We start from the raw sequence: 14,045 nt of genomic DNA on the forward strand, positions 1-14,045 counted from the left end.
ACTGCTATATAGCGACTATATAGCGTCTATATATAATTTGGGAGAAAACTTTATTCCCTTCACAAACATTAACTTTCACTCTTTGCCACGTGAGACCTGAATGCGGTCTCGCAATCACAACAGGAAGAAGCGGGGAAACCTCTGTCCCTCGCGCCCACCCCTCCGGGTGGCAACCACTCTCCTATCGATCGTTCCGGAGTGAATTATGTACCGGTAACCAAGCACTACAGTATTATATTTTTTCACAGGACAATAAAGAAACAACACTTGGTCACAATGTAAAGTGTACAGCTTGGACAATAATGTGAATTTATTGTTCTCTTAAAATAACTCGACACACAACCATTAATGTATAAACGAGGGGTGTTAAACTAAATTTTCACCATGGGGTACATCACAGCTGTGTTTGCCCTCAGAGAGCCACAGATTTGCCTGAAAGGTGTGCAGAACTAGCCTCTCATCAGTTCATGCTCAAAGACTAGATAGGACAGCTCTCAATTGAAGGAATAGCTCAATAAATATATTCTCTCAGGTACTGGAGGTACGTCCCAAACGAGACTGGTCCCACTCTTTTGTGATGTAAAACGACAGTTGCACCCATAATTCTCCTATTCTCCCAATTACAAGAAAAAAACACAGGAAGTAGAATCACGATCAACAAATTAAAGACAAAAATCAAAAAGTAAAAATATATCGGTATCAGCAAAGTGTATTTATGGGTCAACAGCAAAATTTGCAGTATCTATCACCTGTTCTGACGTACTGAAAATGCTAATAATAATAATGATGGAACTAAAATAACTAAAATATTAAGCCAAAAATAACCACAATGTAAACTATAAATAAATCCACCTAGGCTTCTTCCATGTTTAATTCACTGCAAATATGTTGGCGTTACGGCAAACTGTCAGTTCTTTGTGAGGTGGGCTGGGGAAAAGGCAGTGGGCAGCAGCTCAGTCAGGCTGCTTTCTTTGTACGATCCATCTGGCTTGGTCAAGTAGATGGTCCACTCTGACCCAAACTGATGAGACAGAGTAATACGATAGCAATGAAGGTTTACTTAAGCGTGCAATCGGTCAACTAAACGAGAAAAGAGATGCGTCACCTCCATGAGAACCTGTCGACACGCTCCACACGGCCCGACAAAACTGTCTTTGACATCGCTGCAAGAAAAGGGGTGGATTATGTTGTGGGTGGATGCATGGGAATGTGGCATGAAATGACAAACAAACCATGTGACAGCAATAGCTGTGAAGTGTGTGTGTCCCTCTGCCACGGCCCTCTGGATGGCTGTACGCTCAGCACACACCGTCAGACCGTAGGATGCATTCTCCACGTTGCAGCCTAAACAAAGGCAGCAAAATAATAACAATGGTAATGGAAATGGTTTTATTTCATTTGAACATCAGTTCCCAGTTCCACATGTCCAAAAGGAGTAGGAAGAAGCAAAGCTTATTAAATCCTACCCCTCCATCTGGTACTTTTACAATCAGTAACTGTTACATTTGTTCACTTCCTGCTTTCCATAATACAGTTTAAGGTTTTTTTTTTGTTCAATACTGAAATATTTCTGGCCACCTTATTTTGTATATTTGTAATATGAGGTTTCCAGCTCATATTTTTATCTATTGTGATGAAAATATAGTTCAGAGAGTGGCCTGGAGAGATAGCCGACTCCACCGTAATATCAATAGTTTCCACACTAAGGGTTGTAGCCATATTGGATTGATACTGTTTTTCACAAATACATCCGTTTTTGTTGTGTTCTTAATATTGTTATATTAATATATTGTTAAATTGTTTTCAAAAATAATATGTCAAAAAGATTTTTAGATGAACAAGAGTATTTTTTGTTTTTGTTGAGTGATATTGCATGACTAATTCCTCAACAGTGTGTACATAATAAAAGGCCATTGTCACATCTTGGCATTGTGGTATTGTGAGGATGACCCCAGGATGTACAAAGCAGGAACCAATTGCAAGTAAAATGGATTTTTTTAAATAATAGACTCAATGGACTCAGCTATGACAGGTTTGAAACAATTCAACAAACTACACACCTGAACTAAATAAAAGAACAACACAGGTGCGAGTGATAAAGTGAAAAAGCAAAGCAGGCAAACACAGACCAGGCAAAACAGAAAAAACTACCAAAATAAGAGCCCAAACAGTAATTATATGATAATCATCACAATAAAACACAGGTCAAAGTCTGTCGGCAAACAAATATTTGCATAAACAAACAATATATACAACAATATAAAACAATGTACCAATATTAATTGATATCACCATATTTGTATCAGTCCGATATCCCCCTGCATCCATGTTGGCTCAATCTGTCCCATCCAACACCCATTAGAGGCTGTTCATACCTGTAATTATAGCACCATCTGTCGTCAGTAAGGCAGTACCAACAGGGAAGCTGCTATAAGGACAGTAAGCCATGTCCCGGGCCTGAAGACATCTTGAAATGAGCTCCTTGACCTTATCTGCTCACACACACACACATTCACACACACCACAAAACCACAAAAAAGTCACACACTCTGAAGAGGAGGCAGATTTCAAAGTAAAACAAAGTCGCAGACACTGACCTTCCATGAAGAAGAAGAGAATGGGGGAGAATGGTGCAGGTTTGCAGGTTGTGCAGAAGGACAAGGGAAGAGTGAAGGTTAATGTTTTACACCAATGCTATCTTAGTTAGCTAACTCAGTGGACATCTCAGTGCGTATATTTACCTTCGTTTCATTGGGCTGATGAAATCAGCGTCATCCACCTTTGTTTTGGCACGGGGATGTGACCGATACCAGGCCTAAAAATGGTCATTAGGTCATATACTTATTTGTGTTTAGGGTTTTTTAAATTGCTTATAGATCAGGTTTTATAGTTTTACATATTAACACATATCAAGGGAGAAAGACACAATGCGGCAGAGAGATAAACACAGACACCACCTTAGTGTTTTGCCATGAGTTATGTCTTGAATTCAATAGTGTTTCTCGTCTCAGGTCTTTGCTTCTCATTTGGATGCAAAATAACCCAAAATGGAGCCAAAGAAAGTTGAAAGTTGCAGCATTTGAGAAAAAAGGTGAGAAACACTATTCAAGAAATAAATGTTGATCTCACTGCCACAGTGTGTCTTTGTCAACAATCACATATTCAGTGAAGGTAAACAAATAACCATAAATGTTCATTCATTCATTCGTTTTGTTTTCTACCGCTTTTTGTGCTGGAGCCTATCCCAGCTGTCTTCAGGCGAGAGTCGGGGTACACCCTGGAATGGTGGCCAGCCAATCACAGGGCACATATATAATCAAACAACCATTCACACTCACATTCATACCTATGGACAATTTGGAGTCGCCAATTAACCTAGCATGTTTTTGGAATGTGGGAGGAAACCGGAGTACTCGGAGAAAACCCACGCATGAACGGGGAGAACATGCAAACTCCACACAGAGATGGCCGAGGGTGGAATTGAACCTTGGGTCTCCTAGCTGTGAGGTCTGCACACTAACCACTCGACCGCCGTGCCGCCCCATAAATGTTCATGTATCCCTTTAATCCATTCATTTTCTACTCTTATCCGCATGCTGGAGCCTATCCCAGCTGTCTTCGGGCGAAAGGCGGGGTACACCCCGGACTGGTGGCCAGCCAATCACAGGGCACATATATAATCAAACAACCATTCACACTCACATTCATACCTATGGACAATTTGGAATGGACAATTAATTCTGAGGAATGTGGGAGGAAACACGCACAGGGAATCAAACCCGCGTATCCTAGCTGTGTGGCCTGCGTGCTAAACACTCGTCCACCGTGCAGCTGTATATAATATATATTAAAGCTATTTATTTAGCTATATGAAAGGGTCAGAATATTCAAAGAGCTCCTAAAACCTAAGATGTTTTGTTCAGATACCCCAGGTTTTGATCACCTTTCATGTACAAAATGTATGACGGTGCCCCCCCCCCATTCATTTTCTGTATGTAGCCCTGCTAAAAAATGTCACGCCTTCAAGTAGCTTCACGTTTGTCCCCTCCCTAAAATATCTGATCTGAAGCCAATCAGAGGATGCATAGATATAAAAATAAATAAAAGCGAACATCCACCCTTGGCCTTTGTCCCCGTCTCCTCCCGCCCCGTAGTGTTTGACTTTCACCTTGTGACGCTCCAATCTTGTCAGTGCGAGGTGTGCCCATCGTTCGCCACTCATTTTCACCCACTTTCTTCCCACCCAAGCCAGAAACGCAAAATAGGCGAAATGTGTTGTACAGGAAAGTGTGCCCGACTGGTGGGCCTGATCCTGCTGCCTTCGGCCTTTGTCTGCATGATAGCCAACCTGCTGCTCTTTTTCCCCGATGGAAACAGCCTGGACAATGATCAGATCTCTCTGCAAGTGTGGCTGATGGGGGGGCTCATCGGAGGAGGCCTCTTTGTAAGTAAATGTGGGATTTTTATTTATTTTTTTATTAAATATTTTCTGACTTCATCTTCAGTTTTTAGTATTCTCTTTTTAGAAGCGTATTCAGGAGTTAAATAAGTAAACACTTTAATGTATAATTTTTAAATTATAAAATAAATATTATATTATATAATTATTATATAATAATTATTATTATATAATGATATTTTTATATAATAAATATTATATTATATTAATATAAAATGTAACGTTAATAACCACAATGGAGAAAGAGTTCAGCACTATTGAAGGTTGATCCCTAACTACAGTGCAGCCATTGTTAGGGTCATTCATTCATTGCAGGTTTTCCATAAGAAATAATATAAATTCAAACACCATTGGCGCGACCCATACGTTCTATCATAGAAATGTATATCGTATATGTATATAAATGTATATATATAGGCTGTAATAGAAATATTACAGCCGAACATGTCACTAAAAGACATAGAGTTAAGATAACCTTTTGTTTGTTAGTTTTTCTCATTTTCTGGTGCTGTTATATTACTTTATTAATATCTGCACAAGTGGCAATGTAATTTTGAATTGTGACCCCAATTAGTTGAATTAGTTGTCATTTAACTTTATTTATATAGCCCTTAATCACAAAATAGTCTCAAAGGTCTTTACAAGCTGGTAAGAACATTGTTGCCTCACAAGATTGAATTCAAACCTTGTTATTATGCCTCAATGTTTATAGAATTATTGATACTTACAATATACTTACAAACTGAAAGGTGAATATTGATATTGCTGTACAAAATGTAGCATGAATTGTTTATTTAAAAGTTATTTGACATCGCTAACAAAATAGTAATATTTATTCTGCTGCTAAGAATGCACCACATGGATCTACATCATATAAATGCATTTTTATATTCGTATGACTACATGGTGCAGCAGAATTGTTCAATTGTTGATTCAATAAAATCACCTAATCAATAAATTAGAAGGTCTGTGTGGTCTTATCGGACGTTTTATCACACTGATAATGTGCAGTTTCGTCTCCACTTCCCGAGTAGAAGTGTCGCACATTAACTATTCATTTCAAGAAATAAGAAACATGTCAAAAATATATCTTTGATGTTTTTTTTTTTTTTTACATGAAAACGTTGCTTTTGGTCGTTTTTCCAGATGCTGTGTCCGAGCTGCTCCGCTATCAGGGCCGGGGGCAAGGGTTGCTGCGGAAATGGTTGCTGCGGCAACCGTTGCCGGGTGAGTGTAGTCATTTTGAAGATTTATTTACATTTACTAAAGGTTGTAGAGATTAGACATGGGCGCCGGCGCTCGTCAGATAATGACCGCCGACAAAAGGTTAGTTAGTTCCATGTGAGCTTTATGAGCTTGTCAGAATCAACAATTCTCTCGCCACCAGATGTTGAACTCTGTGTTCTCATCGGCTTTCGGCTTGGTTGGAGCCGTCTACTGCAGCAGCGTGGCCTCGGCCGGGCTGGCCATCGGACCCAAGTGTCGGGTGGCTGGAGACGTTTGGACATACCCCTTTGAGGATCTCGGGACGTGAGTGTTTCTGCCAAGACAACCGTTTCACATAAGCTGCTCACGGGGTATAAACTTGGAATGGTCCGATACCCCTTTTTAATTCCCGATAGATGACCAATATTGCAGCGTTGTACTGTAAATTTCTCACTTTATGGACAGACGTCACGTCAGTTCTCTGCTACTCACCTTGCCCTCCTCGCTAAAATGGCTGATAACTAAAATAAGCTGATTCTAAACAAGGCCAAACACAGCGACGGCCAATCAATGTCCACTTCAAGGTGTGACTGACCATTGTTTGCACAAGAAACCCACTGCATAAAAACTGATTTTATATATGGTGTAGGTCAGGGGTCTCAAACTCAATTTACCTGGGGGCCACTGGAGCTAGGGCCTGGGCAAAGCTGGGCCGCAAAAAAACAAAAAAAAATGCGTCTATTAAAAACAGAAAAATATACAAACTTTTTCAGTGCTTTGGTTCCGATTTTCTACAATAAAAGCTCTGATAAAACATTGCACTGTTTCTGCCCAAAATAAGATGAAAAATAAACAAATCAAGAATAAAGAAAATCAATCAATCAGTAATAAATAAATATAATAATAATAATAATAACACGGCAAATAATAAAAACTTAAGAAACCACATATATTTTTTTCAGATTAAAATGAACAAAGCATTATTAGAGCCCTGTAGACATGACAAATCACGACTATAGTCACATTTATACTCTTTTTATTTACAACATATTGCGCAACTGCAGGGTCTTGAGACACATGCTAACTCGCAAACTAGAGAGCTAGCGACCTAAATGGTAGCCTTCAAGTTATTTCCTTTAAACTTAAATAGCCAAAAACTTACCACTTCCACACGGATAGGGAGGATAAAATAATACTTTAAAAATACTGATATTTACCCAGCTAATCTAAATATCCTGTATTGTTGAGTATTTGTATTTCAAAGTAAAAAAAAAAATATTCTAATGTCATTTTTGATTTCTTATCCACAACGTATTTTTGGGTCCTGACCCACTCGGTTGAGAAACACCGATATTAAAATACATCTTATCTTACACAAAATACATATTATACATCCCATCAGATGAGGTTGTAATTAGTTATCTAATCAAATGTTGTTTTAGCTACTTATAATTTATCATATTTCAATTGCACTCTTGGAGCAAACTATGCGTGGAGCAAATGGATGTGCTGTAGTAGCCACTACAATCCACGAGGTGTCAGGCTTGAGACAACTTTTGCAGCTGATGTTCTTATACGTGGGCTGTCAACGTTAACGCGTTAATAACACTATAAAAGTTGAAGAAAACATGACATGCAGATGGCTCAGATGGTAATTTCAGTCGACTTTCCAGAGAGAAGCATATTGTAAACCTTCAAATACATAATAGTGGGACTTTTTGTGTGTGTATGAAATTCTATACCTTTCACATTTATAAATTGCTAAGCATTTTATAACCCTCATAGTGGCAGTGAGAGCTACCTGGTGAACCAAACCATATGGAACATATGCCAGTACCCCAAGAATGCGGTGATGTGGCACGTGGTCCTATTCTCCATCCTGCTGTCCGTGGGCGTGCTGCAGCTGGTGCTGTGCGGCATCCAGGTGGTCAATGGCTGCCTAGGCTGCATCTGCGGGGACTGCCGGGACAGGAAGGAGGTTTGTGAGAAAAACTAATACAAAAATCACACACACACACACACACACACACACACAACTAGAGTGTGGTTGCTCTATCTCAGGGTGTCCAATTGAATTTAAAGGTGAATATTATATAATATTATATATCTGGTTTCCTCCCACATTCCAAAAACATGCTAGGCTAATTAGCGACTCCAAATTGTCCATAGGTATAAATGTGAGTGTGAATGGTTGTTTGTCTATATGTGCCCTGTGATTGGCTGGCAACCAGTCCAGGGTGTACCCCGACACTCACCCAAAGATGGTTGGGATGGGCTCCAGCATACCTGTGATCCTAGTGAGGATAAGTGGCATAGAAAATGGATGGATGTATTTACTGTGCATTTGTTGTTGGATTGCCTTATATAACATACAATATGACAAGTATTCGGACTGTTCCACTAATATGATAACTACTAAAGTAGTCATTCATTTTCTACCGCTTTTCCTCACGAGGGTCACGGGGGGGTGCTGGAGCCTATCCCAGCTGTCTTCGGGCGAGAGGCGGGGTACACCCTGGACTGGTGGCCAGCCAATCACAGGGCACATATAGACAAACAACCATTCACACTCACATTCATACCTATGGACAATTTGGAGTCGCCAATTAACCTAGCATGTTTTTGGAATATTGGGAGGAAACCGGAGTACCTGGAGAAAACCCACGCATGCACGTGGAGAACATGCAAACTCCACGCAGAGATGGCTGAGGGTGGAATTGAACCCTGGTCTGCGTGCTAACCACTCAACCATCGTGCAGCCTGAACTGAGAGTTGTCATAAAAATAATAATACAAAATACATTTTTACATCACCTGTCTCGGTAATCAAAGATGCTCGTTGTCTTCGGGCGAGAGCCAATCACAGGGCACATATAGACAAACAACCATTCACACTCACATTCATACCTATGGACAATTTGGAGTCGCCGATTAACCTAGCATGTTTTTGGAATGTGGGAGGAAACCGGAGTACCCGGAGAAAAACCCACGCATGCACAGGGAGAACATGCAAACTCCACACAGAGATGGCCAAGGGTGGAATTGAACCCTGGTCTCCTAGCTGCGAGGCGCTAACCACTAGGCTGCCGTGCCGCCCAACTTAAAATAAATGTCCGTGTAAATGTGTACTCTGGTACACTGCTACTATTTGTTTATATGGCCATATTCTTTTTTTTTTTTTTTAATATCTCAGATAAATCTGACATGACAAGTATTGTGTACTGTCGGCTCATTGGTCAATCAATGAAACTCCTGCTTCCCCATTGGTCCTCGTCTTGGCAACAGCAATGAAAAGTAGAAAATGTTAAACTCTCTGGGATCGCGTTGCAAGACACCACTGCTGTCCACCTTCTGTCTCGGTAATCAAAGATGCTCGTTGTATTACCGTGTTGTTGCTTTATTCATTTACAGATGTGTAGCTGTGTGTGTGTGTGTGTGTGTGTGTGTGTGTGTGAGACCCTTTTCCAAGACAAAGTGTGCACTGTGGTGAACCAGTTTAGGCCTGAACATAGCTGGTCATTATGTAACATGATACAAGCTCACATAAGGAGCGTTGCCTTAAAGCTGTTTTGGTTGCAAATGCGAGATTGTATCTGAGGCAAAACAGGATGCATGCAAAATGTGCAGTTTATGAATAAGAATACTATTGATTCATTTTTCAGTCATAATAACTTAGCTTTTTCTCTGTTTCTTTGCAGGATGAAAGTGGATTGTGAAAGCATGTGTAGATGATGTCTCCAGTCCTTTTCCTCAAGGCTTTTCTCTTCTATCACTTCAGATCTTTTTGTACCTATGGTACAACCGCTAAAGTAGGTAACATATTTGGTAACTGCGATTGGGAGGGGGGGGCATGGTCTCTCCATAAGCAGAACTTGAAATAATGAGTTCAGGGGTGTCCAAACCTTGTAAGATTGAATGATTCGGAGGAGACATTTTGACGCATTTTGTGAATGAAAGATGTTGAAACCAATGCAATGCTATATGTGCTTCGTGGACGTGGAAAATGGATTCAACTGTGTCCTTTGGGGTGTTCTGTGGGGGGTGCTCCAGGAGTACGGGCCACCCCAAGGCTGTCTGTCGGTTTTCACTCATTCTGTTCATAATTTTTATGGACCAGTTTGGGGGCCTTAGCATGTCATGTCTGCTACCTTTAAAGTTTTCTGGGGTGGTTTGCAGCTGACTGAGAAGCCTCTAGGACGAGACTCGGCACCTCCAAATCTGAGGCCATGGTTGGGAGCAAGGTCTAGACCCAGGTATCTCGGGGTCTTGTTTACGAGTGAGGGAAGGTTGGAGCGTTGGAACTATGGTCAAGAGTTTTGGGTCGTGACCGTAAGAACGAGATCGCAAATACAAGCGTCCGAAAAGATTCCTTCGTAAAGTGGTTGGACTCACCCTGGACTCAGATAGGGCGAGGAGCTCGGTCATCCGGGAGGAGCTCAGAGTAGAGCCGCTGCTCGCTCACATCCAGAGGATCCGGTTGAGGTGGCTCGGGATCCCTCCTGTGGATGCCTCCCTGGTGAGGTGTTCCAGGTATGCCCACCTGGGAGGAGGCCTTGAGCCAGACCAAGAACACGCTGGATTATGGATTATGTCTCACTGCTGGCCTTGCTATTCCCAACGGATGGAACTGGAGGAAGTGGTCTGAGAAGTCTGGGCCTCCCTACTGAGACTGTCACCCTTGGAACCTGGACCCACATAAGCGTGGATGGAAGAAAATTAATTATGAATTAATTTTAACTGAATGAGTGTGAATGGTTGTTTGTCTATATGTACCCTGTGATTGGCTGGCGACCAGTTCAGGGTGTACCCCGCCTCTCGCCCGAAGACAGCTGGGATAGGCTCCAGCACCCCCTGCAACCCTCGTGAGGAAAAGCGGTAGAAAATGAATGAATGAATGTGAGTGTGAATGGTTGTATGTCTATATGTGCCATGTGATTGGCTGGCGACCAGTCCAGGGTGTATCCCGCCTCTCGCCTGAAGACAGCTGGGATAGGCTCCAGCACCCCCTGCAACCCTCGTGAGGAAAAAGCGGTAGAAAATGAATAAATGAATGTGAGTGTGAATGGTTGTTTGTCTATATGTACCCTGTGATTGGCTGGCGACCAGTTCAGGGTGTACCCCGCCTCTCGCCCGAAGACAGCTGGGATAGGCTCCAGCAACCCCTGCAACCCTCGTGAGGAAAAAGCGGTAGAAAATGAATAAATGAATGTGAATGGTTGTTTGTCTATATGTACCGTGTGATTGGCTGGCGACCAGTCCAGGGTGTACCCCGCCTCTCGCCCGAAGACAGCTGGGATAGGCTCCAGCACCCCCTGCAACCCTCGTGAGGAAAAAGCGGTAGAAAATGAATAAATGAATGTGAGTGTGAATGGTTGTTTGTCTATATGTGCCCTGTGATTGGCTGGCGACCAGTCCAGGGTGTACCCCGCCTCTCGCCCGAAGACAGCTGGGATAGGCTCCAGCACCCCCGCGACCTTTGTGAGGATAAGCGGTAGAAAATGAATGAATGAATGAATGAATTTGAACTGTAAATACTATCCCAATGCAGTGTATGCTAAGCTATTCAAAGCAAATTACATTATGCAATAATATATCACAACAATAATGATTACATTTTTGCAATATGTCAAGGACTAATTTTTAAAAAAATGACCCGGAGCCGCACTTTGGACACCCCTGAATTAATGAAGCATCTTAAAAATGAACTATTTCTCTGTTTCATACATATTTGCCATCAAAGTAAATCAAACCTGTTGTAATAAACATTGTATTAAAGTTATTAAAGATCGGTGTGTAAAGTTTGTTGATGATTATCGCACAGACAGACACATCTAATAGGATTGCTGGCGTCCAGACAAGGTCAAAGTTCAGAACGCCCTCCAGTGGCCGCTGAGCATATTACCACAAACAAGAAGAGGTACGGCTTAAGCTTATAAGCTTTTGTTGCTACAGAGTGGCTTCATGGGAATCATTACCTAACGTTCAGGTGAAACATCTAAACATAGCGGACAAGTCAAAGGTTCTTGTAATGACTGCCAGCGTGCGGCATTGGGTAAGTGGGGCTAATGGGTGACAAACAGGAACAAGAGTCCACTGTGCGACACGTACCGCGTGCACGTTGTCCACTCAAGCCTTAAGGAAAGTGCAAGTGTGATGTAACAAACATCACCATCCCCCACTCAAACCCCCCCCCCCAAAAAAAGCACCCAAGCGGCTCTGAATGGTGCTGAATGTTTTTTTTTTTTTTGTCCCCATTCAGCGTCGTCTATGTGATTATCTTTCCAAGCTCAACTCACAAAGCATTGGGATACAAGTGAAGCAGGAATGAACCGGAATGCTGCTGTGTGCTAATTGAGGACTCCTAATGATCCCACACATTCTTGTCAGACTTTTCATCCGGATTTTTATATTTTAACCTGCTGGTTTAACTCATTAACTCGCGTTGGTCAATGTGTCTTTTTTTTTTTTTTGTCAAACAGGATGTGTAAGTACATGAACTTTGGACGCACTGTCCGTTCTTATTTAACGCCATAAATCATAAATATGACAGTTTTCAGTCAGGGGTGTCCACTTACGGCCAGCACCTCCTGTTGTTTTTGGTCTGTGGCACATTCCGAAAATAAAACTTTAACTATACTACAACACATGTCAACATACACGGACTGATTTATTATTATTTTTTGTCACTTTTTAGAAATAAAACGGACATGCTGAACAAGGATAGTGTGCAAGTGGTGTACCCCTGCATGCTTTTATTTTTTCTATACGCGTCCTGCAATGGAAACATCCCAGTTTACTGTTACTGTGTACTGTCACTTTAATGTTGTTGATTGACGCTTTTGTATTACATATTTACTGTATTGATATTTGAAATTTTATATAACGTTCAAAGTGCTTTTGCTTTTTGTTCAGGCTGCATTTGTAAATAAGAATTTGTTCTTAAATTGTTTGCCTGGGAAAATAAAGGTAAAAAAAAAACATCCCAGTTTGAGGCTATATTGGCTCTCTTAGGAAGCTAGCATTGTTTATGAAGCACAAAGGAATGAGTTTGAATTTTCATACATAAAGTAATATACTTGTTATACTTGTATGGAACAACAATGACTTTTCTGATGTTCAAAGTGCGGTCAGGGGCCATTTTTTATCCCCCAGATCGTTCTTTGGGGCAAATAAATGTATAAAATGTATCAATCCCTTTAAAATATACACATCCCTCGCCCTGTCTTGCAAGATTCCTGTTTATCTTGAATGCAATTTGACCCAAGATGGCCAAGGTAGCTGAGATCAAAGGTAAAATCAGCATTATCTACAGGGATTTATAAACGTGATCAGCAATCGTTTGGCCAGGTCTGTTCCAACAACAGACAAGAGCGGCCGGTGTTGATTGAAAACTCTTGCTAGTACCCGACCTTGCTAGCATTGAAGATAAACTTAAGATAAATTCATTCATTTTCTACCACTTTTTCCTCACAAGGGGTGCTGCAGCTGTCTTCGGGCGAGAGCCAATCACAGGGCACATATAGACAAACAACCATTCACACTCACATTCATACCTATGGACAATTTGGAGTCGCCGATTAACCTAGCATGTTTTTTGGAATGTGGGAGGAAACCGGAGTACCCGGAGAAAAACCCACGCATGCACAGGGAGAACATGCAAACTCCACACAGAGATGGCCAAGGGTGGAATTGAACCCTGGTCTCCTAGCTGCGAGGCGCTAACCACTAGGCCGCCGTGCCGCCCAACTTAAAATAAATGTCCGTGTAAATGTGTACTCTGGTACACTGCTACTATTTGTTTATATGGCCATATTCTTTTTTAAAAATATCTCAGATAAATCTGACATGACAAGTATTGTGTACTGTCGGCTCATTGGTCGATCAATAAAACTCCTGCTTCCCCATTGGTCCTCGTCTTGGCAAAAGCAATGAAAAGTAGACAATGTTAAACTCTATGGGATCGCGTTGCAAGACACCACTGCTGTCCACTATTCTGCTTTTTTTTTTTTCCGTCCGACACGTTGGCGTGCTATTCCCGTCCTCTGGGCAACTGGAGCAGAGGCATCGGGTTACTGACATGATGTCAACGTGATGACAACGTCGGCAGGGAACAGGAAATGCTGCCTTGTCGTGTGACGTGTGGAGGAACGTGCAAATAGAACGCATGTAGGCCACCTGACAGGAGGCTTCACCATTATCACCTACAATATTCTAATAACACCTCCATTACTGCTACTATTTACATTTTTAGTAGTACAGGCGATCTATATAGTCTATCGTTATATCTTGGATTGAATATTGCTGTTTTATTATATTGTTTGTTTTTTTTTTCCCCCACAAAAAAATCAATAAATAATTGCTCTTTTGTGGTTGACTACGGA

General features: G+C 41.4%; 2 protein-coding genes across 3 annotated transcripts; one reads left to right on the forward strand and one right to left on the reverse strand.

Annotated features, from left to right (window-relative positions):
- Positions 1 to 699: 699 nt before the first annotated feature.
- LOC131125071 (cytidine deaminase) lies at positions 700 to 10,368 on the reverse strand. 2 transcript variants are annotated; one of them, XM_078795623.1, is made up of 7 exons: positions 10,057 to 10,368; positions 7,503 to 7,624; positions 2,742 to 2,815; positions 2,376 to 2,492; positions 1,233 to 1,344; positions 1,106 to 1,163; positions 700 to 1,021 (listed from the first exon to the last, which is right to left on the reverse strand). In XM_078795623.1, the coding sequence occupies exons 4-7, from the start codon at positions 2,446 to 2,448 to the stop codon at positions 908 to 910; spliced, it is 357 nt and encodes a 118-aa protein (XP_078651749.1). In that variant the 5' UTR covers positions 2,449 to 2,492; positions 2,742 to 2,815; positions 7,503 to 7,624; positions 10,057 to 10,368; the 3' UTR covers positions 700 to 907. The 2 variants fall into 2 exon arrangements, with proteins under 2 accessions (XP_078651749.1, XP_078651757.1); XM_078795631.1 differs by lacking the exon at positions 2,742 to 2,815.
- On the forward strand, positions 4,162 to 9,518 carry tm4sf5 (transmembrane 4 L six family member 5). The gene is made up of 5 exons (XM_058066218.2): positions 4,162 to 4,444; positions 5,606 to 5,686; positions 5,847 to 5,989; positions 7,451 to 7,643; positions 9,363 to 9,518. The coding sequence occupies exons 1-5, from the start codon at positions 4,271 to 4,273 to the stop codon at positions 9,378 to 9,380; spliced, it is 609 nt and encodes a 202-aa protein (XP_057922201.2). The 5' UTR covers positions 4,162 to 4,270; the 3' UTR covers positions 9,381 to 9,518.
- Positions 10,369 to 14,045: the final 3,677 nt, after the last annotated feature.

Source organism: Doryrhamphus excisus, linkage group LG2 (assembly GCF_037039965.1).
Source record: "Doryrhamphus excisus strain RoL-2023G ecotype Guam linkage group LG2, RoL_Dexc_Guam_v1.1, whole genome shotgun sequence".
Classification (NCBI taxonomy): domain Eukaryota; kingdom Metazoa; phylum Chordata; class Actinopteri; order Syngnathiformes; family Syngnathidae; genus Doryrhamphus; species Doryrhamphus excisus.